Source organism: Xenopus laevis, chromosome 5L, assembly GCF_017654675.1.
Source record: "Xenopus laevis strain J_2021 chromosome 5L, Xenopus_laevis_v10.1, whole genome shotgun sequence".
NCBI classification, from domain to species: Eukaryota; Metazoa; Chordata; class Amphibia; order Anura; family Pipidae; genus Xenopus; species Xenopus laevis.
This window is the reverse complement of record NC_054379.1, coordinates 89,252,884-89,278,285: the sequence shown is the minus strand read 5'-3', so window position 1 is coordinate 89,278,285 and position 25,402 is coordinate 89,252,884. Positions and strand designations below refer to the sequence as shown.

General features: G+C 38.1%; 1 protein-coding gene across 1 annotated transcript in view; it reads right to left on the bottom strand.

The window, feature by feature from the left end:
• Nucleotides 1–2,370: 2,370 nt before the first annotated feature.
• Nucleotides 2,371–25,402, bottom strand: part of gabrr2.L (gamma-aminobutyric acid (GABA) A receptor, rho 2 L homeolog) — a 31,569-nt gene continuing 8,537 nt past the window's right edge. Inside the window, exons 3-9 of the mRNA XM_018262443.2 lie at nt 13,788–13,855; nt 11,628–11,851; nt 10,494–10,576; nt 8,067–8,207; nt 5,646–5,798; nt 4,900–5,096; nt 2,371–2,830 (exon numbers count right to left, since the gene is read on the bottom strand). Coding sequence (XP_018117932.1) covers nt 2,525–2,830; nt 4,900–5,096; nt 5,646–5,798; nt 8,067–8,207; nt 10,494–10,576; nt 11,628–11,851; nt 13,788–13,855 — 1,172 coding nt within the window. The 3' untranslated portion in view covers nt 2,371–2,524. The remainder of the gene's footprint in view (nt 2,831–4,899; nt 5,097–5,645; nt 5,799–8,066; nt 8,208–10,493; nt 10,577–11,627; nt 11,852–13,787; nt 13,856–25,402) is intronic.

Sequence of the window (25,402 nt, the reverse complement as noted above, 5' to 3'; positions counted from 1 at the left end):
GGCCACTGAGAGCAACATCCAAGGGGTCAGTGAGTAACATGTTGCTCAGGAGCCACTGGTTGGGGATCACTGCTCTAATTGATCTAGTTATCGGCGAAAAAAAAAATTTGAATACTTGAGCTCCAATCACTAAAAGAAAACCAAAAATCAGGAAGTATAAAAAAATATTCAAATGGTTCAAGGGACCTCTGCCATTGACTTCTACATGACCTCGACAGGTTTCAGCTGGAGTATTATTTGGATTCAATCTTTTTGCAGCTTCGGGACATAAATCTCAAAAATTTCGAATTTTGTTTTATTCTGAAAAATGTGAGTTTTTAATGAAACAACCTTCGAAAAATTTGAATTTTTTTTTGGGAAAAAACACAACTCGACCTTTCATAAATAATTCCCTAAATGTATAGCCTCTTTTGTTTTTTAGATTTAAAAGCTGGAAAGATTAAGAAAAAGAAGGTAAATAATTTAAAAAAACTATAAAAAATAAATAACAAAGACAAGTTGAAAAGTTGTTTACAAATGGTCATTCTGTAACTTACTATAACTTACTAAAAGTTAACATAAAGGTGAACCACCCCTTTAATACTCTTGCACAATGTCATTTAGCATGATATAAATATTAATGTAGCTACAGTATAATCTTAACTATAAGCTTCAGAATGTGTAATATACACACACACACACACACACACACTATCAAGGGTCAAATTTCGAAGTGGAAAAAACTTCGAAATTCGACCATCGAATTGGATTACTTCGACTTTGAATTTTATCGAATTTGGCCGTTTTCGGTCAAACGAAAATCGTTCGATCGTACAGTGAAATCCTTCGATCAAACGATTTTCCTTCGACTTCTAAACACTTAGCCAAATGTTGGCTAAGGGTTCTAGGAGGTCCCCATAGGCTAACATAGCAATTCGGCAGGTTTAAGATGGCGAAGTGTCGAAGTCAAACTTTTTTAAAGAGACAGTACTTCGATTTTCAAAGTCAAAATTTTTTACTTTGAATCAAAGTTGAAGTAGAATTTTGGCCTATTCGACGGTCGAAGTACTCAAAAAACAGTTAGAAATTCGAAGTTTTTAACTTCGAAGATTCACTTTGAACCTTAGTAAATCTGCCCTTAAATATATATATATATATATATATATATATATATATTAGTGAATAAAGTACCCCTCTTGTAAAATATAAGAATATTATAAGTTACCGAGGAGTTTCATGACCATATATATATATATATATATATATATATATATATATATATATATATATACAGGTCATGGAACTCCAAGGTAACTTCTAATATCCTCATATTTTGCAACTGGGGGTACTTTATTTAATATACCGTATATACTCGAGTATAAGCCGACCCGAGTATAAGCCGAGGTACCTAATTTTACCTACGAAAACTGGGAAAACTTATTGACTCTAGTATAAGCCTAGACACAACTACAGCCCTGTCTCCCAGCAGCGCACATTCTGCCAAAGCGACCCCCCAGCGATCAACCGGACTTCTTTGCAAAGTTGATGGTGACAGAGAATTGCCAAACGGATTACTGTGTGCATTGTCCCACTGTCCCACTACCATATGCAGAGGGTGCTGTTTGATATTGCCATCACTGTTAATCTTTCATATAACCAACAGAGGGCACTGTGTGATATTGCAGTCACTGTTATTCTTCCATATAACCAACAGATGGCGCTGTGTGATATTGCAGTCACTGTTATTCTTTCATATAACCAACAGAGGGTGCTGTGTGATATTGCAGTCACTGTTATTCTTTCATATAACCAACAGAGGGCGCACTGTTATTCTTTCATATAACCAACAGAGGGTGCTGTGTGATATTGCAGTCACTGTTATTCTTTAATATAACCAACAGAGGGCGCACTGTTATTCTTTCATACAACCAACAGATGGCGCTGTGTGATATTGCAGTCACTGTTATTCTTTCATACAACCAACAGATGGCGCTGTGTGATATTGCAGTCACTGTTATTCTTTCATATAACCAACAGAGGGCGCACTGTTATTCTTTCATATAACCAACAGAGGGCATTGTGGGATATTGCAGTCTCTCCCCAAGTGTACTGTTGGTATAGGAATGATTAAAAGTGACTGCAATCTCAGCTACTCGGGTGAGGTAGACTTTTCTAGCACATTTTGGATGCTGAAAAACTCGGCTTATACGGTAATACACAAGTTTCAGTGAGTCATGTGACAGAAATGACATCAGAACTCACTGTTTATAACTGATGACATCAGAACTCACCGTTTATAAGGATATAATTTACACGATATTCATGGCTTTTGTGTATTATATATATATATATATATATATATATATATATATATATATATATACACACTGTTTGTATCATTTAGAAATGGCTGAATAATAGCTGTATTTTTTCAAAAGTCTTTTTTAATCATACTGGAAAAGGCCATTAAACTAGCGTATATCCGTGTGATATATCCGATGTCATGAATATATTTTTGCTTGGAAGGATTCAACTATGGGCATATCTAGCAGAATACAGACCAGTAAATCAAGTTAAAAAATATAAACGATGCAGGAAAAATCAGCCTGGAGAAGGTGTCAATGGCATGGTTATTCTCCATGATGCGTAAACCAACTTGTCCTTTAAGTCCTTTTTTACGAGATGTGTTAGAATTCATAGCCAAATGCACAACCATCTTGTCTTGCTTCTCAATATCTTCTGTAACAATCTGGCTTTTGGTATAACCTGCCAGACTATTGGATTCTGAATCCCCATACATCCCATCTAACATCATGGTTTTTGTGTGGGACATTCCACATGTGCAAGGAAACTGAAAATATAAAGAATAAATGAATACATTTTCTCTTTTATGATCAATGTCAGATGAAGAAGACAGACGAAAATATTTTAATTCAGACATGCTAGTAGATATATACAAAATTGTCCAGTTGATTTAGCAAATAGCCCCATATGAGCTCTACTTTCTATCTCACTGATGGCTAACAGGGCACAAACCTTTCTTCTTTATCTTTCTGCTATGAGAGGTATTTCACATTTTGGAGGCATGATCCTATGCATTCTTATGTAAATACAGTGAAGAGACATGCAGTATGTATAGCCTTTGCTACTTTCAAATAATTAATAGATAATATTTATCATAATAAGTGAACTATCCTATAAATGGCTAATCTAGGAATTTTACTAAATTGGCATATATAGTTCATAGGAGTAAATATTTCTCCTTTGTGTGTCACCAATCACCTGGCAAAAGTGTAAGTTCTTACCGTAACAAGAAGTATGAGAGTAAACGCCCACCTCTTTCCATTAATTTAACCTACCATGTATATTGGGCACATTTATGAACGGTCGAATTTCAAATTTCTTTGAATTTTTATTTTACTTAAATAAATGCGAATATACTTGAATGGGAGGTTATTTAAGAAAAAATTTGAATGTCTAATATTCGATCAATAGTCCATACCTATAAATTCGAATCGAATCGAGTAAAAAAACTCGATTGTCAGGAAGGCAATTAACATCTTCAAATGGTTCAACGGACCTCTGCCATTGACTTGTAAATGACCTCGGCATGTTTTAGGTGGCGACTATTCAAATTAGAACTGTTTCCATGGTCAAGGTGTGATAAATCTCATATTCGAATTTACATTGAATTGGGGAATTAAAATTTAAATGTGTGAAACAAATCAAAAAAATTAAAAAATTTGAATGTACTATTAAACCCTTAATAAATCTGCCCCTTATAAGTGTCGTTAGTATGTGTGTGTGAGCACATTGCCTCCTATGAGCCTAAAGGCGACCTTTAGTACTTGAAATGCCAGTTATTTTATATAGTGAATAAAGTACCCCCTCTTGTAAAATATAAGGATATTATAAGTTACCGAGGAGTTTCATGAGGCCGAAGGCCGAGTGTTTTTATACAGGTCATCGAACTCCGAGGTAACTTCTAATATCCTCATATTTTGCAAATGGGGGTTCTTTATTTATTATAATACACAAATTTCAGTGAGTCATGTGACAGAAATGACATCAGAACTCACCGTTTATAACTGATGACATCAGAACTCACCGTTTATAAGGATATAATTTACAGGATATTCATGGCTTTTGTGTATTATAAGGGATTATCCAATGGCATATATTACTAGAAAGTTATTTTTCATTACAAGTTTTAATATGAAACAGTGTTTTCCATAGGAGCTGGTTTATGGGTTACCTGCAACATTCAGATGTATAGTTCTCTTTTATTTTGTAAAAACGGAGTTAGAGATCATTGCGGATACATTTATCTGCTTGGTTAAATGTGTCAATAAACACTTTCCTGGCTGCAAGGATAATGTTCCTCACACTCAGTAAAAAGTAACACAGTAGTCTTAGTTAAAACCAAACATTTTAATAAATCTTTTATAGAAATTATTTTATAAAAAAAATTCTGTCCAGTCCCATTATGTATGATGCCTCTGAGGAAGCTGAGTGGTTTGGAGAAAAGCATCAGCCGGAAGTGACGTCACAATAAGCTGTGGGGAACCCCACGAGGAGAGAGCTCTGCTGCAACACAGCCCTCCTTATATTAAATTGGCAACCTACATAAAGACTTTTTTTCTATGTGACTGACTTCGTAGCAAATGTGAGTGCAAAACAAACTTTTTAAATATTTTATGAATAAATGGTTTTATGCTATGGGATTTCTATGTTTCCTCTTTGGAGCCTGAAGGTTTACTGCAAGGAGAATCCCTACCTGTGAAATACTACATGAGTTAACCCCACGTTGTAACATATGAGTCCTCTACACTGTAAAGGCGTTAACTGATAATGCAGATTAGAATATTGACATAAATGAATCATTAGTGATGAGCAAGGATCATGCCATTTAAATGTTACCTTTTCCCGCATTTTCCTTTCTTTCCTCTCTTGCACAGTGGTCAAATAATTCACGGCTGCATATTCCAGCACCGATAGGAAGACAAACACAAAACTAACCCACAAGTAAATGTCCACGGCTTTGATGTATGAGACTCTGGGCATGGAGGCATTTACTCCCGTTATGATGGTAGACATGGTCAACACCGTGGTTATACCTGTGAAAAAGAAAGATTTATTTTCAGATTAACGCATCTTAAAAAAGATCATACTGGTTCAAGTAATAAGTTTGTTAGTCCTATACCAAAATGATCTCCAATCACCCATGGAATGACAGTGGTACAACTACTGAGGAAGCAGACCCTGCAGCTGCAGGGGGGCCCAAGAGAAATATGGGTCCCACAAGGTCCTATATATTGTATTCATAAATAATTGATAAAACAGGTCAACCTCCAGACATTTTGGGGGCCTGAAAAAAAAGTTGCTGTGGGGCCCAGTAATATCTAGTTACGCCACTGCAATGGTACCAGCAATGATCGACTGTACAGCATTCTACTGACCTTCACATGTCATACCATTGCTCACTTCTGCTATGACTCAAAAGTTACATGTCCATTCACCCAGAAATGACCCAGATTGCTCATCTTAAAATGATGGTATACACTATACCATGTAAATTTGCAGCCCAGAAATCAAAAAAAAAATGTATACTTCAAAAGTATAATATAAGGAAATCCATCATGGTATTGTACGTATTAACATCGTACCCAGAGAGACTCTAGCGGGAACAGCTCTACGGTCTATCCAGAACGAAACCCAAGACAACATGACCATCAAGGTTGCTGGAAAATAAGTTTGCAGCAGAAAGAAAAAGATGTGACGCCGTAATGTGAAATTGATGTACAGGCGATTGTACCATCCTGCAAATAAAGAAAATCACATTTTTAGGTTACTGGGAAATATATTTGACTGTTGATGCTGTATTTTGTACAACCTTATATACTGAATGAAGAGGCAGTAATATAGTAATGCCCCCAGGCAGCCGCTCATTGTTTAGCTGCTCCTCACCTGCTAGGTGACAAATGCCATCAGTTAGCTTAGCAGTTGCTGATAAAATGAACTGCTTATAAAGTACACCCACCATATTAATGCTATATCCATATGTGTCTTATACCTTTAATCTTCTAAATTTATGGATTTATGCAGCTTATTAACCTCAAGTACTAGGCACAATTCACTCTTTTATTATTGCAGAGAAAAAGGAATTCATTAAAACATGTTTTGCTCTTATTTGCTTAAAGTACACTCTGGGAGAGATGACCATCCGATAAGTCTATCCTTTCTGGATAATGAGTTTGCCAATAACAGATCCTATACCTGTTCTACAAAAGCTGGAATGAAGCAAATGATAAAGCTAAGGATGCACTTCTATAACAACTTTTACCCTGATTCTTTGCCTCAGAGTAAATCTGTTCCTTCAATAGAAGGCATTTTGGAGCTTGAGGTTAAACTGACACTACAAAATAAACTGCTGGTTTGGCAAAGGCTGATTGACATATCCCTGAAGCAACAATATGCGTTGTACTGATACATCGGAATGAATTACACTCACCAGAAAGGACATGAGGAAAAATTAGACATTTTGGGAGTTGGTGATTTAAAGTCAGCTAAAAACAAATTGATTTAGACTTGTTGTTTATGGCAAGATAACAATATACAAGATGCTTACATTGCACTTCATACAAACTGTCCCTGTCAGGACAACACCAAACACTGTTCTGCTTAACTGTTGCTCAGATGCCGTCTAGTTGCTCACTTCAGGCAACCATTTTGAGCCTTAGTAAACATTACCCTGTAACCTGTAGCTCCAGCATTAGGATAATGGATGGGTTATTCTTCTTAAAGGAATTCTGTCATGATTTTTATGATGTAGTTTTTATTTCTAAATTACACTGCAAATAATTTACTCTACCATTTAAAATGTAATTCCTAAACCAGCAAGTGTATTCTTTAGTTGTAATATTGGTGTGTAGGCAGCCATCTCAGGTCATTTTGCATGGTCATGTGCTTTCAGAAAGAGCCAGCACTTTAGGATGGAACTGCTTTCTGGCAGGCTGTTGTTTCTCCTACTCAATGTAACTGAATGTGTCGCAGTGGAACCTGGATTTTACGATTGAGTGCTACGGATCAAAGAGGAACTCAACCTAAACAAACAAATACCATTAAAAATGCTATATATTCATATTACTGCCCTAGTTTCAAAATCTGTATAATAGTAATGATTTAGGCCTTTAAAGTTGTGCACAGGGGTCACCATCTTGATTTTATTAGGAGTGTCAGTGACCTATGCAGCACAGTATTTAGGTCCAGTGCCACAGTAGGCACTGGACCAGTTTGGGGAAGTGATGTCACACGCACAACTGTATGTATGTATGTATGTATGTATGTATGAAGTAATTACCACCCGCGACACACAAAAATGCGTTTCATACTCCTAACCCCTCCCAGCTTAGACACTGGATTTATTAAAAGTCACCAAGACTGGGGGAGATAGTGCCTATATATAAATACAGCCCTGTGCACATGCTCAGTGTGGTCTGGGCAGCTGTTGCGAAACTTAAGGGTCATCAAAATGTGTCATAGAATTTGATGCTACAGGGCTGATTAGTACATTCTGATATAAATTGTACTGATTTTAGAGCTGCCATATAATGTGAATCTGAATTAATTAATAATCAGCCTTGTATTGTGACATTAATATTTTATATATGCAGTATATTGTGAGTCTGTCCCTATGCTCAGGTAATTGACAGCAGCACAGAGCATGTGCAGTGAATCAGAAGATAAAGAAAATGGGGAGTTACTGGGGTATATTTTGAGGCACAAATCTTCACTGCTAAAGGGCTGGCGTTACATTGGGCTGGTACAGAAGCCCAACATTTCTAACCTACTTCTTTGTTAAGCTTTTTTTCTCCTGTAAAGTAGGTGTATGCTACTCAAACCCACTAATTAATTTTGCAGCTCACTTTATAATGCACAAAAGTGTGTGTGGGGCAATTTATGCCAAACATTTCCTTACTAAATAATAGGTGGTTAGAACATTTGCACGGTCCAGGTCTGATAACTACTGTAATTCCCAAAACAAGAACTCTCGGAATGAGGAAGGTAAATGCATTTAGCAACAGTACCGGTGCTGCTGTAGAACGCGAGTCGAGATGTAGTGTGAAACTTCTGAATCAAAAACTGAGACAAAGAAATCTTTTCATCCGTTTTTAATGATTCATTTCCTTTTTTCCAGTACAACATCAAATCTTCATCAGTATAAGCATCTGGAAAGGAAGAGAAGACCGCATCACCACAGGCAAAAAATAAATATGAAGCATATTTTAGAATGTTATCTCTTCCCTTCCATATTGTGTTTTACTATCTTCCTTTTTCTTTTACCATATCTTCTGTCTTTAATTCCTGATCCCCAGTTCCTCGTTAGTTTGCATTTTCATCTTACTTATTTGTTTAAATTTTCTATTAGCCCTCGGTATGTACCCTTTATTATTGCTCCCTTTATATTTATCTATTTTTAGAGACATTCCGATTTTGTTGTGCATCCTGTTATACAACTGCTTTACCCTCTCTTATCTGCAGTTCCATTCGGCAGCTTTTTGGTTTGGTCTTACATTTGTCCTTATTATCTTGTGTTCTGTGTTTCCTGCCCTTTCTTCTTTTATTTTAAAGGGGTTGTTCACCTTCCAAACACTTTACCAGTTCAATTGTTTTCAGATTATGCACCAGAGATAAAGACTTTTTGCCACTTTTTGACCTTTTTTTTTTTTTTTTTTTCCTTTTACAAAATTTCTGTAGTGCTCATTTCCTCTTCAAAGTTTATGTCCTGGTAGAGCCGTATTGTGATTGAATAGGTGAGGTAGGGGAATTAAGATTTCACCCTCCAGCCTAACCAATCCGTGTGTGACTCTACTGGGACTTTGAAGAGGAAACTAGCTGTACAGAAAGCTGCATAAGGCTAAGACGATACAGACACTTTTGTAAAAATCCAAGTAATGATGAGGTACAGTGAATAGAGAGTTCTAGATAGTTCTAGATACTATAGTATCATATAATTAACCCTATGTACATTCCTTTTTAATTAATGCTTGTAATATCGGGTTCCACCCCCTCCTTTCCAGCTGTCTCCTCCCAGGCATTGTGATTCTCCCTTTGCAGTATGCACTATTTTATCTTTAATCAGTCACCCCCACCTTGCAGCGACATTACTGTAGGAGGCCACAGACAGAATAGGCACAGTAAGGAGGGAGCCGTGGCCTGTAATTTCTGTTGCCTTCTTCAGCCTCTGATTTCCGCTCCAGTGATACTACTGAATGTTGCCTACTGTGCTTCACAGCTTACCAAGCAGGCAGTCTTCCACTTGCTCCTTACTTTGGAGGTTTTTTTTAACCAATGGCCACCACTGTGTGTTTTATTTTATAACCATTACAATCCTTGGGGGCCCAGACATATTTTTGTTCGGGGCCCCGTGATTTGTAATGGCGGCCCTGGTTGATACATTTCTCAACAGAACCTGTGGAATATGATATCAATTCTAACAGCTGCATTTAATGAAACTCAGGAATGCTGCTCAGCAGGGCCATGAGAATAAATGTATCAATTGATGCATCATTAAGAACAGCTTATAGTCAGTGACCCCCCTCTCAAATCTGAATCAGAAAGAAAGAAGGTAAATACGAAACTTTAAATTTCAATAGAAAACTGAAAGTAACTGAAAAAAGTCTGAACTAGAAAATGTGTTGGAAGCTGAACAACCCCTTTAATAGTATTGATTCCTCCTGCTTCTTTAGACAGGGAAATGTTTACGAATGTAGAGTTTTACTTGGCTTTACTTGGATTGTGTGGATTTATGGATAGGTTGTGTATGTTGTGTTTGGGTTTTTGTGTACTATGGAGATGGAGAGCATCCATAACCAAAGTTGACATTTACAGTTTACTTTAGTAAATGTATCTCATACAGTTTATATATAAAATCACTTTGCGGTGCCAAAAGTTAGGCACCCCCAAGTTACTATAATCACTTACCTGATACCTGAGTGCTCCCGCTAGCAGAAAACTGCCCCAGCTCAGCAAACACCACAGAGCGATCCTACTGCTTCTTCTTTCTTCAAAAACCTGTGGCCGGCGCATGCACAGTAGAGTGAAAAGGCTGGCTTTTGTGTTGAAGTTTGGCTTTTCACTCAACTGAGAAGAGATGGAAGAAGCAGGAAGAGGATCGCTCCGTTGAGTTGCTGGAGGAGCTACGGCCCAGGCCAGTTTTCTTTTGGTAGGAGAACAAGCCCGGGTTATCAGGTAATTAAATACAATCACTGCAGGTTCCTAACTTATGGCACCATCTAGTGATTGTTGCCTTTTCGTATGCATTCATGAGAAGTTATTAATATAAATATGAGAGAAATTCTAGAAAACCAGAATCATTAAAATTCCAAAAAAATACCATATTTCCAAAATGAACTTACAGTGCTGATATAAGTGAAGTTCATTAAGCAAATTATGATGGCGAATAATTATACAGAACAGATGTTTTGTAAAATGACACCAGAACCAATACTAACAGCTTTCCAGCTCCAAGGAGCACGTCTGCGTATCCAGAGGAAATCGGCTAAAATCCATGTTGCACATTGCTGTCACTGTAATTCTGGGGGGTGAAAAAGGAGAAATACAACTGAACCATGTGGAAAGCAATGATTATATTTGACCATTTTAGCTGAAATATAGATGACATATTTGCATCTGCCACTGTTCATCGACTCTTCTGTCAGGGATACTTCATGACAGAAGCTGTAAATTTTGAACTTATTCTGAGATTTGCCAGTGGCTGTTTTTAGCAGTGTGAGTAAGCAATGTCACATGCTGCCTTTACATGTAGACAGCTCCTGAAGGCAGCAAGTGGCCTAAAGGCCCAGAAGACCGGAAACCTCTTTTATGGCTTAAGGTTAGAAATGCAACTCTGTAACATATTCTGATAGGAAATCCAAAGAAAGGCACACAATTTATATTTATGTTTTAGAGTAACCCACCACAGTACTATGTTACTACCCACGGTCTTGTGTTGCATTCATTACGTAAATGCATTTATATGAATGACCTTCTTCCTTGTTTAACCTGCAGGCAAATAGTACAATGGTTTCCCTATATATGAGATACAAAAGCAAATTCCATTACATTTATCAGACTACAGTCTATATGAAAATATATTAAAGGGGATTTTAAAACTTTTCGTATAATGTAAAAATCGATATTCTGATACAATCTGCATTTGGTCTTCATATGTATTATTCGTGGTTTTATTATTTAGCTCTATGTTCAGCTGCTCTTCAGCTTGGAATTTCAGCCGCTATCTGGTTACTAGGTTTGAAATTAACCTAGCAATCAGGTAGTGGTTTGAATGTAAGACTTCAATATGAACAGAAGAGGGGAATAGAAATACAAGTAACAATAAAATTGTATGCTCACAGAGTTTGTGGACGACCTGGCTCAGTGACCCCCATTTCAAATCTTGAAGGTGCACTACCCCTTTAATTATAATCAGAACAGGACAAAACATCAATACTGAAATGGGTACAATTGTAAAATCAGAATAGAGGCTTGTTATTTAATGCCAATTTAAACAGGATAGAACTTGTATTTCTATTCAGTAGTACTAATTGCCTTTTGAGTTTAAAATGTTTTATAAAGCAAAACCATACCTCATGCTGTACAGGACATGTCCATCTGGATACACACGGAGCATGATGTTATCTGTAGTTGTGTCATGAATAAAGGATCTTTTGGAGTGAACAAAGAAGACATCAGGTACCCATATCTTCTTTACCAGCCTGCTGTCAAAAGTCATGCTTTTGTTGGTGCTGCTGGGGAATGACAATCTTTCATCCTTCCAGTAGTGTCTCAGATATAATGTCATGGTAAAATCCTGAATAAAGTACACACACATTCATATTCATATTGCATGTTGTTTTACCATTACCTTAAGGCTTTCTTGACCTTCAATGTGACTATTTCAGTAAAACCTGCCTGAACAGATTTGATTTGAATGTCATTAAAAAATTCTTATATACAGTGACTACAAGATAGTATCTAAAAATAGTATATACAGTACTTGTCTCCTAGTCATCCCCTGATCTATTTTCATACATGCTTAAACATAGTTAGACTTGTCTCAATGTATATGTCAACAGAAAATAAACAGTAAAGAAAACTAGAGAAGGGAGATCTCCAGGAGGAGAGACATGAGATATAGTTAAGCCTGTTTATAGTGTAAATAATGTATGTTTCTAGAAGGCACATAATATTATCTGATATATTACTCTGTCCACTTTATTTAATTATGTTATGCTTATACTGTATGTTGTACTTTTTCCACCCTAGAGGCAAGCATAGTAAAATGGGCATGTAACTTTCAAAATAAACCTTACTTAAACTTGGCAGCACCGGTGCAAATCATAAAAATAAATTATCGGAAAAGTCCCTAACCCAAGGGGAAGGGAGAGTGGTACCCCAAAATTGGAGCACACCTGATCTGGCCATTATCACCATTTCTTTATAAGGAGCTGTACATGAAGGCCTGTATTTGTGGGCAGGCCACAAGGCCTAGGGCATCAAAAATGTGGGGGTGGCATGCCGAATAATGGCCACATTGCCAATGGGAACTGGGGAATTTTGATTTGAATCTCCCACATGCCCAGTCCCCAGTGGAAGCAATCAAACTAGTTGGAGCAGAGGTAGCTCTGTCACCAGGTGAAGGGGGTTGTGAGTGGCAGGGAGCGGGTTTGGGCTTGGAGGGTATGCGAGTGATGGGCCTAGGGAAAGTGATCATTATGCTGGAGAACAGGAACCTCCAGCGCTGGGTGCAAGGAGGGTGTGTGTGAGAGATGGTCTAGAGTTGTAAAATCTTTAAATTAAGCCCTGTGTACATGTATTAAAGTTCCTGGCTAAGGCTGGGGGCTGCCTCTATTAATATTGTTGCTCTAATGAAGCCCAAAGTCCATGGTTAAGACAACTGGTACTGTGGAGATGTTAAATGACTTTGTGGAAATCCTGCTGCTTTTATTGACCAGGAAGCAGGACATCTGTCATGTTGCCATGATTGGAAATCAAAATGCAGATATTTATACAGTCATGATTCCAACCACAAGAGATATTATGCCTACACCCTTGCCCGTATCCCTAATCTATGGAGTATTTTGAGCCTTGAGGATGCAATTTAATAAGAATGTTAAAGGTGGAAGTCAGGGGGCCTGTTATCACTTTTTTCTTGTTTTTGTACTTCCTGGCAATTATTTGTTATGCCAATTCTATACTACTACATTGCCTTTTTTTATTTTCCCCAATGGATTTATGTAATGTATAATGGCTTTTTATTTTTCAATGTTTCTCTGAAATTATTACTTGCTCTGTTTGCAGTTTTAGCCTTTTCCATGTCCCTCAGTTCTCACTGACATGGGGGGCCACAAGCTTTCTTGTCACTTCCCTGAGGAATCCTGGGTAAAATCTCAATGCAAATAGCTGGAAGGGAAGTGGCGTAGAAGTCTGAATGTACCACGTAGTACTATGTAATTGTGAGTGTGGCTAGCTGAACTAGGCTTTAAATGGCAACTTTCATAGCAGGGTCAACTACCTAGGTTTTGTGGTTTGGCATGTGCTTGCCAACACTGGTATTCCTATGTAGTAAGTACAATTGTGTTAGAAAGTCACATATTTGTCGTCAGTTCTTTACATAATAACTTGGAATTACTTCAGTCAATGCTCAAATGCTACGTCACTCTCATTGCTACTTAAAATACATTACATAGCAAAATAATTAATATAATAACTTTAGTTTAAGAGTAAGACATAGAGATAAAACATACCATATCAACTTCAGAAATACTGTCCAAGCTTTCAACTTGTACATCAACACCCACAGGAATTGCAGGACCTGCAGCAAATAAACTGACATGAGTCTTATTGACAATTGAGACTATAGCGATGCTCAGTAGACTATAGATAATGTCTCGTATAATACACTTTTTTCGAGTGGGCCTTCAAACACATCACTACGTCAAACTAGTTCAACCTGGGATTAGTCGACTGTCTAAAATTTAAAAGGAAACAACCTAGCAGGGACTTGTTAGGGACCTATTAGGCCAGTCCTAGGGTTATGCAACATATTCAGAGATTGAACCATCATATCTGAAATATAGATGAGCCAAGCTTTAATGGTGCATAAGGCACAGGTCAACTAGACATAAATGAATCAATGAAGCTTTATTTAAATTTGCTTTAAAGTTTTGTATCCATTCAGGTAATATAAGGAATTATATCTAATAGACCTGACATATAATTAGGAGTGATAAAATACAGGTACATGAGGTTAGGGCCATACTTAATAATGTAATATGGTAATAAGACCAAATGATATGCAGAATATATCCAGTTGTAAAAAGCCTCCAATAAAATCTGACTGTTATTAATGCTTAGGCAGTGTAGTAGTTATGTGACCTTTGGCCCGCCCCTAATTAATAAACAGTTTTAATATTTCTTGGTACAATAGGTTAATTTAACAATATTTTGGGGCCCTAAATTAAACTTGCTGTGGGGCCCAGTAAGACCTAGTTAAGCCACTGATAAATAGCACAAACAGGTAACTGGCACAATTTACAAACTTCTCTTAGTTATTAAACCACAAGTTCTTTGGAATTATTTCCTTCTGATACATTCTACACATAGGGGCAAATTCACCAACTTCCGAAAATTCGTCAGCAACAGCTTCGCTCACAGCGCAACACTTCACCAGGTGTAGATTCACCAGGAGAACGCTAATTCACTAAAACACGAAGTTGCGTCTAGGGCGCCGAACTCTGGCGAAGTTGCGCTGCTGTTACTGCACCAAGGGCAGTAACAGCATTAGGCAATGCTAGCCAAGTAGGCTAGCATTGCCTAATTTGCATACGGCGGGAAGTTAAAGTTGAATGGACGTATATGTTGCAGCAAATACATTACACTACAAGCACGGGAAACCTTAATAAAATAAAATATAGTTGTTATATTGCCCTACATATGAGCCCAGTATATAGTTTATGTGCCATATGTTAGGAAATTTAGGGGGGAAGCCGGTTACCCCAAAAAAAATTATGCTCTTTTGCAGCCTATCACCCTGAAAAATGGAAAAAGCGTTTTTGGGACTTTTTCAACTATTTTTTGAGGAAGTCTTATCTACTCCATTGCACTTTGCCTGGTCTGAGGTGGCAAAGGCAAGTCTGGCACAAGAGGAAACATTCAGTAAAATCCGCATCTTAGTGAATTTGCGTAGTTCCGTCCATTTGTCAGAGCGCAACTTCGCCCGGCGTAAGGGAGCGAATTACTGCTAGAGTCTATCTCCTTCGCTTGCAAAGTTATGCCAGCGAATGTTAGTAAATTGGCGATGTACTGAAATGTCATCACGCTGGCGAATTTTCGTCCGCGTTAGTCACTTCGCCCTTTAGTAAATTTGCCCCATATTCTACAGCTCAGACCAAGTGGCATAACTAAATAACTATTAGGGGGTGCCCACCTAAGTTGCAATAAGGCATATTGCGTCCTAAGGGTGTGGTAGGTATCAAAAGTCTGGAGGGGGAGGCTAGTTATGCCACTGTCCATTATTATTTACTATGGAAAGGGAAAGTACTTTTGTTTGAAAAATTTAGAGTAGAATTCATTGATGTTTTAATATCTAGAGTTAATCAGCTCTTCCAAGTAATTTTTAATTACAAGTTTCTACCTGTGATGACATCTTTCTTAACCCGAAGTTTTCTTATAACTTCAATGGAAAATATTAAAGCTTTCTAAATGGGTGAGAATGATAATGTGTGACCAAGTCCTACGGATTATTTCTTAAACACTTCATAAATAGCTCCCACAATGTTGAAGAGAAGCTGAGAAAAATGATTCTGGCAATATTTATTTTTCCTTAATACACATTTCCCCGTGTTTGCATGAAAACACAAACTATAAATAATGTAATGCATAGAAAATCCTAAGAATTCTTTTATTTTGTGTAATGCAGCCTTTTCTCTGACTGAGCTTTGATGCTATTTACTTTTATGTAGCAAACAAAATCATCCAGATTAATAATAGGGTCACTTTTCTCTTGCAGCTAAATCACTGGAGCTGAAACGCAATTGTACTAATGGTCTATCTTATTACTGTAAAGCATGTCATCTCCTAATATTCCGCTTGGCTTGTTTATAGGAGGATTCAGATAGATATGAGCGCACTTGAAGCAACACAGACCCACAATCTAAATAAGCACAGCAAGATGTTTCTATGTTTTGTTCTTGTATCCCGGGATCTACTTGTTTTCCCCAGGCTCAGAAGGCCTGATGTAGTCATAATAGAAAACTCCTGAAAGATGACAGACTTCTTACTAGTATTCTTGCTTACTATTAGATTATGTGGGTTATTTATTAAAATCCAAATGTTAAAACCTCGAAAAATCTTAGTTTTTTTCACTAGAAAACTCAAATTTTTAGAGGAAAAAAGCATCTACTTTTTGTAATTTATTATACCCCAATGCTGCAAAAAACCAGAGTCAGAAAATTTGCCATCTCAGACCTGTCAAGGTCCTGTTTAAGTCAATGGGAGAGGTATCTACCTCAATTTAAAGTTTTTGTGGTCTGTGCTGGGTTTAGCACGAAAATCGGACTTTTTACAGGACTTCCTGACAAAATCTCAAAAAATGAGGGCGATTCGGCGAAAAAGCCCAAAAAATAAGAGCAATTCTATTAATTAATAAATTAATAAATAAGCTAAAATTGGGCATGGGAGTTTGGTCGTGTTTTTTTTAAATAAAATGTGAGATAAATTCGGATTTTAGTAAATAACCCCCTAAAAGTTATAATAGCAAATGTGGTCCAATGGTGGTTTTACTACAGCTCCCAGTATGCACAATGAGCCAATGGATGAGCACACCTGATAAGAGGTTACGTCTGTCAGTAGTATGGGCCTGACATTAAGGGGCTTATTTATCAAAGTCCAAATTTTTCACCCGAAATCTCCAATTTTTGCCGGAAAAATTTGGGGTATTACACATCAAAAAATCATTGGGACTTCTCCCATTGACTTTTATGCAACCTCAACGGGTCTGAAATGCCGAATTTTCTGATTCTAAATTTTATAAACTAAAAATCACAATTTTTTTCTGATTTTTGCATTCGGAGTTTAGTGAATAACCCCCTTAATAGATAGGTACAACCTAGTACATAAAGAATAACCAAACTGACACTTCCACATATTACAATGCCAACAATTGTATATATTTTAATAGGATTCTTAGCTGTTCTGTTTTTTGTACTTTTAACCATTTCATTGCCAGCAATCATCAGTAGCAAAAGCAATCCAAAGACCCTTCTGTATAACCCTAAGGGTAACCCTAAAGTCCAAACTTTGTTCAGGGCCCTCCTTGAAGGTCAGAGCTGCCCTAAAATGATCAAGTGAGTACAGATTAAGGAAAATATTGGTGTTTCAGTAATTCATTTATAATTGCAAGAATATCTAGAACAACATATACATATTCACTCCATATCTTACCCTAGCTGACATTTAAGATGGGCTTTCATCCAGAAAAAATGTCAAATCTCCCCAATTCATATCCTGACCGGCCTTCAGGCTGAACTCCCCAGTCACTGCCCCATGCCCTCATCCCGGGGGCCAGCCTCGCAGTTCAGAAACCACTGCCCTAAAAGACTTTGATGTAGGTGCAATACAAAAAAGGTTGAAAGCAAGCATGATAGATAAAAATAGTCCAGGCAGTCCAGTCCATACACTGAGATTACAGAGCTTTATTTATTTTTGTTTTGTTTATCTTGAGTTTGGGGACCATCTGATGCCATAATAGTTTTATCAGCAATAAGAGTATTTGTTCCAAATAAAATCAGAGCCTTTACTTTCTGTACTCCAGTATTTAAGCTTTTTTGGTAACTGTTGAGAAATGAGATCTGCTCAACGTTCTGATTTTCTAAATTATTTTAAACAGTTAATCCCTTTTTTGATCTCTGTAAACTGATTTAATATGTGGTTTAATCTCTGCATGTCCCAGTGAAGTGCAGTTGCTTGGCTGCAACATCTTTATCATACAAAATGGTTTTCAAAGGTGATGTCAACTGAATGGTACAGATATGGGATCTGTTATCCAGACACCCGTTATCCAGAAACCTCCGAATTATGGAAAGGCCACCTCCCATAGACTCAATTTCTGTAATAATAAAATAGTACATTGTACTTGATCCAAACTAAGATATAATTAATCCTTATTGGAAGCAAAATCAGCCTATTGGGTTAAGTTAATGTTTACATGATTTTCTCGTAGACTTAAGGTATGAAGATATTATGAAGATATTATGTGAGTGCTTCAAGAGGCAGTCACTGAATTTATTTTTTAGCCAACTGAGGAAATATTGTCTCCAGAGAAATTCAGGGAGCATCAAGAGAAAACAGTAGTGTTAGTGGGTGGTGTGACCAAATCATGGCTCTGAGTGGACATAGGAGTCTGCCAGGAATGTATGGAGCACAAAACAAATTCTGAGGTGCAGGGAAATGAAGGTGTTTGAATTAAAATAAGCTTTTAAGTTATTTGCTGCTTTAAAAGAGAATGAAAGGTTAAAACTAAGTAAGTCTACCTAAATACACCAGTAAACCATCAAAGTAGTGCTACTCTGAGACCTCTGTCAAAAGAAACATTGCATTTATTTCCTTCTATTGTGTACACATGAACTTCTGTATCAGACTTCCTGCCTTCAGCTTAAACCTCCTCCCAGGCGTGAGCATGCTCAATTTGCTCCTTCTCTGCTGTAATCTGAGCCCAGTGCTATAAATGAGCAATGAGAGACTCTGGCAGGAAATTATGTCACACCAAGCTAATACTGCAGCTGCTATCCTAAACAAGCAGAGAGCTTCTACAGCTTTTTACTTAGGTATGGTAAAACATTCTACAGAATAAATATAGCATTCTAGCTTGCACTATTGTGGATAAACTACTGGCAGTAAACTGTCTTGGTAGCTTTCCTTCTCCTTTAAGGGAAGCCAAGGTAAGGATTTCAGTAGTGGAGGGGCCTGTTCTTTCTTAGATGAGAGGGGAAGGATTCTAGTAGCGACACAGACTGCAATGGTGACAAATGGGAGTTAGAGAGGCCAGCAAGTAAAAGGTTACTGAAGTCTAGATGGGATAGGATGAGAGCATATTTAAGCATGATTTAAGCTGTTGCTTGTGAAATGGGGGTACATGAATTTTGGGTTTTCCTGTAAAAATGGTGTAAACTGCAGACTTGAAATGGAGGAAAACCAACATTCACAGGGGATAAAAAGGAGTTTAAAAGAAAAATTATGATGTAAAATGTGGGGAAACAGGTAAATTGCTCACATTGAAATGCATTAGAACGTGAAGGGACGGTTTATGTAAAATTCGGGGGTTTGAGTGTATGAAACAACCCATAGTCTAATGATGGTAAGTCTAATGCTATCTATGGTATCTGCTCCTCTGAATAAGAGATATAGCGAAGGTGAACTATTCTGATTAACAGGAATCACATGAATCATCATTTTAATCCTCTTTAATCCTTTTCTCTTTCCTCCCTCGGACTTCTTACTGTAACATTGCGGCTTTAAGTTCTCAAAAATCCACTTCTTCTAATGTTCCAGAAGATTAAATATTTAGCATCTTTAACCCCAGTGTTTTCTTAATTATGTAATATGAGAACTCTGCAGTTTTGCAGAGCTAAAGTACAGTTGTTTTCTCAGGGGCGATCCTGGCCCCTCGGCCGCCTGAGGCAGCAGTGGTTGCTGCTGCCCCCCCTCCCCCGGAAATTCGCTCTTAAAGTACCAGGAGCAGCATTTTTGCTGCCCCTGGTACCTAGTGGGGCACTGCCACCTGAGGCGAAAGCCTCAACTCACCTCATTGGTGAAGCACCCCTGTGTTTTCTATCAACCTCTATATTGCAAAGCAAATAAAAAACAACTTGGAGATAAAATGCCAGGTTTGGTCTGCAAACTACTTCCTTCTTACAGCTGATGGTAGTCCTTTGGCTACTACTGATACACATTTGAGGAATTATTGCTGAAAACAAGGAGGGCTATGGTTTTTGTATGCCAGTGGGATCTGTCGTGCATTATGACATGCATAAGCCACCAACTATAATGGCAAGCAGTTTAACAAAAACTTGGACATAACTCAACTTGTGCCACGCCTCTCCATGTGTAAAATGTTCATATGAATTTATATTTTATAGGCAATGGCAGGACTATAAGCAGTGGGGGTCTGCTGCATGGTAGTTCCCTTCCCCTGCCCCTTCTGGCCATCATCCACAGATAAGCGAGTGGTTGGGCAGAGACTGCTGGGTGGGTGCAGGGGTTTCAGACCCCTTCTAGTTACACTGCTGACCATACGGTAACCAGGCACGCCATCAAGGGGGCACAGGGGGCAGACGTCCCAGTAAATTTTATGTTTTAAGGGGGGCCTGGCTATGCTGAACTCTCCAAATTAACTGGGCCTTCCTTAAGAGGGTGCAGGATATCGCAGAAGACCTGAAGCCGAAGAACCAAAGGCGCGAACAGACACAAAGCCGCAAACAGACATAAACTTCAAAAAGACCTGAAGAACTTGAGGTTCTACTAGCCACCAATGTTTTCTTTTACTCCTCTATGGACCCCTGGCTGCCAAAGTTTTTCTTTTTTAATTCTCTATGGGGCCCCTGATCACTAATGTTTTTTTAACTTGGGCCTGGCCACCAATGAAGTTTTTAAATTTTTATGGGGGCGTCTGACCACCAATTGTTTTTTTTTTTTACTTTTGGGGGGTCTGGCCACAAATGAAGATTTTTTAACTTTTATGTGGGCCCCTGACCAGCAATTGTTTGTCTTTAACTTATAGGGGGGTCCCTGGCCACCAATATGTTTTTGAACTTGTGGAGGGGGGGCTGGATACCAATGGGTTTATAGTGTTTGTGTTTTAGAGCTAGGGTTGCCACCTTTTGAAACGGTGAAGACCGGGTAGGGGGCGGGCCGTCGCGTAGATAGCCATGTCCCTGATGTCAGGAGGCGTGGCTATGATGGAGTGATCAGCAATTGCCTGATCGCCATGTCAGTCAATGGAATCCTGCCTGGTTTTACTCATTTGGACAACCGGGCAGGAAGTTTTGACTGGGTCCGGGTTAAAACCGGACAGATGGCAACCCTATTTAGAGCCCATGTTTGTGTGGCTTTTTTACTGTGGTGAGGGAGTGTGTGGGTTCTGGGTGGGGCCTGGGGTGCTGGGCAGGGCCCAGATAATTTTGTTGTGTGGGCCCCCGTCTTTTCTGATGGAGGTCCTGAAGGTAATTAAGGTGCCTGGTTTCTACTTGCTGTAGCATTGCATTCAACTCTTTCCCAAACTTCCTCGCTATTGTGGAATAGGGTCAGCACAGACCCTGGACCCCACCAATGTTTACAAGTTTGCTCTAATCTCCAATGCTCCAATGTGGGGGATTGTAAGACCCAGTTCTCTCCAAAAGCAAGCGATATGCAACTTTATCTGCGTTTACAAACAAATGCTGAGCATGTAAATATGCATATCATGTGATTCAGTTTCAAATGCAACCCTCTATTGTCTCCTGAGCACAAGTGCAAGAAAATACAGCATCTGTGCATGTTGCATCTTAATACCCTAAAAGCCCTAATGTTGTTTGTGCTGTACATTGATTAATGCAGGGTTGGGGGAGTGTTGCTTTATCATGTTGTAATCACAACTCACCATGTTTATGTGGCATGAAGTGCAGGTATTTGAGGTTGAAGGAGGGCAGGGTGGGCTTCTTGCTCCATACCCACAGTAAGCTGTGAGTACAACATGAGAAATAAGCAGTTGAGGGTAGGAGACAAAAGCAGCAAGGACTATGCAACCTAACACTGATATATAGGGTTGCCACCTTTTCTGAAAAATAATACCAGCCTCTCCGTATTTTTATATTTTGTTCCCTATTAATAACATTGGTAGAAAGCATCATTTTAACTGGCCATGTGGGTAAAATACTGGCCAGGTAAAACCCCTTTAGCACAAAAAGGTCCTGCATTACCGGGCGCTATTCTGGACATCCATAGATGGCCAAATATTTTCTTAAAAAGCAACTTTATTAATACACAATTATTGTGCAGTGGGTGCGCTGATTAACGCGTTTCTTGCCTACATACTTGGCACTTCCTCAGAGTCAAACCCCTACCTATATATTTCTGCACTTTGTTCTACCTTACTGCAGGAAAAAAATTGTCAGAAAAATATGGATTGTTGTGGTTAAATATTTTGTGGTAAATAAGCCATTCAGCAATTCAAAATACAGAGCATACTAATAGATTCAACAACAGTCAGATATTAAGAATTACATGTTGTCTTGAACCATGCAATTCATCATAGCAACCAACCAGATTTTTTATTTAGTTTATTGATAGACTGACCGAAAAAGGGATTTGCTGTGGGCCTCAGTAGGTCTCACTTGGCCCTGAAATCTCTCAGAAATGCATATATAAAAAATGAATGCATAGTGTACCTTTTTTAGATGTTTTTAATGTGTACAGTAGTCAGGGAGTTGCAGTTCAATAACAGCAGCAGGCCGGCATGTTAGACATTGATTTACTATTACTGTTAGACATTACTTTACTATATTTCTCAGGCTCTTGTGCACTGCCCTGAGCTCCTAGTTCTTTTCCCAACCCGTATCATTGCTGTTGTATAAAAATGTACATTAGAGGAGATTTAAACAGTTGTGCATCAGATAGCTCATGTGGTCTTGCCCACAACATGTGTATAGGATTTAATTTGTAATAAGTAAACTGCCATTGACCACATGTTTAGGGCAGAGACACGCTGCTATTTCGGGAGATTAGTCACCCAGCGACAAATCGCTTCTTCTTCTAACTGCCTTCCCGCCGGCTAGAATATGGCGGGATGGCACTCGGATTGCTTCCTCGTGAAGCAACTTTGGGCGACTTCGGAAAACAAAGTGTTTATTATTTTCTAGCTGACGGGAAGGCAGTTCAGGGGAAATTAGTCACCCTAAGAAGTATCGGTTTGTCTCCCGAAATAGCAGCCTGTGTCTCTGCACTTAGGGAATGTTCTCACCCTTCAAATTACCCACTAATCCTCACATCAGTTCTTCATCAGACATTAATCAGACATTAAACACCTGAACTGGCACTTATATAACAGTTTAACAAACTGTAACCCACAGCACCTTAATACCCTTCTGAATTGTATCCGTATGTTACCCTCCCATTTAGACTGTAAGCCCTACGGGGTAGGGTCCTCTAGCCTTTTGTTTCCTTGACACTGAGCACTTAATCTGCATTGTAATTATATTTTATATTTATGTGAATTGTATTTCTAATAATGCACTTATTGTTACTTTGTATTCCAATGACCCCTTGTTTGTTACTACTAATTTAATGTTTTGTTGTACAGTGCTTTGCCCTCAAGGAGCGCTTTACAAATAAAAATATACATACATTAATCTCTAACTGCCGAGAATAGTTATATAATTAAAGCACAGATAAGCATTTTGCTCTTGTCCAGGGATCCTCATACTATGACACTTCAGATATTATAAAACTACAACTCCCAGTATTCCCGGGCAGCGAGATTGTGCTATATTTTAGCAACCGCTCGATGGGTGAAATTAATTGTTCTATATACAGAATCTCTGTATGTACGGCATATGGACAAGGTGCAAGTGTCAGGAACTTCCCGCGCTATAAGAATCATTCTCTCCTAGCCATGTTAACTAGGGGTTAAACAGCTGTTGATCACTCACACAGAGATGCCTGCTGTTTGTGTTTACTAATCCGTATGATCATTAGAAAGCTTCTACAGTTAATCCTGATGCCCTGCAAAGACACCCACACATGCTCCGCCGCTCCAGATGTTTATTATCCACGTGTGCCATTAAAATCATTTCCAAATATTCTTTTCTATCCCATGATAATGTTTGCTACAAAACTAGAGACATTCCATCCATAGCATTTATAATCCTTATTTAATGCCTATGTAGGAATATTCTGTACATGTGTACAGAGAATATAAATGTCTGAGAACGTTGTTAACTGGTGAACACTCGGTAGCATTTTACAGTACTGTCTGGGGGCAGCTTGATCAACAAAGACAATATCCATCTTTCCATTTCTCAGACAGACATTTATAAAGATATATTTTTGTGGCATAGACTAGGCATATTTTAGCCCTTTAGTTCCTAATGTGTTGTATATGGAGTTGTGTTTATAAATGGAAAGTAGGATGTTCTACTGCTGCCAACTAAAAAGTTTCCTTTTCCTAGCATAGATGCAGTCTTTAACAGAGAAAGGAAGAAATAATTCAATATATTTAAGGCTTGAACAAGCAGCACAAATTGAATATTTTTTTTAGGGTGGGGGATTAGGGAAGCTTTTATAAAAGCAAAAACAAAACTATATTCAGTTGGTATAATGACTCAACTGCACTATGCTCTTCTTTCACGTTATTCTATTTGCCTTCTTAACACATACAGAAAAGACTAAAGTGATTAACCTAAAAGCGTCAGAAAGTGCCAAGCACAAGATCATTCTGCAGCATAATCTCTCTAAGGCCCAACGGCTGTATAATTGACATTTGGGCCATGGCTGCCACCACAACAGGCTTTTAATGAGATCTAGAATTTCTAAAATCTGCTCATCTGGCAAGTCCTCACATTTAAAGGCTGTGGGTCGAGCTATTGCTCAGTGTGATTTTGCAAGTGTGTAAGTCATGAGGTTGGTATACATTTGTTGAAGTCAAATTTCAACAGATGGACAATGGATTCCTACACATTAAATAAAATCTCTGTTGCCTGACAGTAAGGATAATTCACAGTCACAAGTGCAGTGTGCAAAGTGCAATTTTGATGCAATTCCACGTGTTTTTACTGAAAATACAGTATTTTACCTTAATTACGATCTTATTATGGCTTTGTGAGGAAGTTGCATTATATGCATCAGAATTGCACATGTGTGTTTTGACATTCATACACAAATGTCCTAAAAAATTGTTGTAAGTTTTAGCATCTGTGTCAGTATAAGGTCTGCACATGATTTATAGGCGCAAGTTCACGGTTTCTATTGACAACATCTGCTGTGAAAACACTATGGGGCATATTTATCAATAGTCAAGGTGAATTTTCGAATGAAAAAAATTCCAATTTCTAGCTATTTTTTTGTGTACTGCAACTAGGGAATAGTCCAAATTCGATTAGAATTTGAAATAAATTTGAAAATTCGAATATCGAAATTTATCATGTACTGTCACTTTAAAAATTAGACCAACAATTCGCCATCTAAACCTGCCGAATTGCTGTTTTAGCCTATGGGGGACCTCCTAGAACCTAGAACCTATTTGGAGTCAATTGGTGGATCGAAAACTGACCTATTCGGCCAAAAAAAACCTTAGACTTAATTTCGGTTGGTATTTTTTTTTACGTTTTTC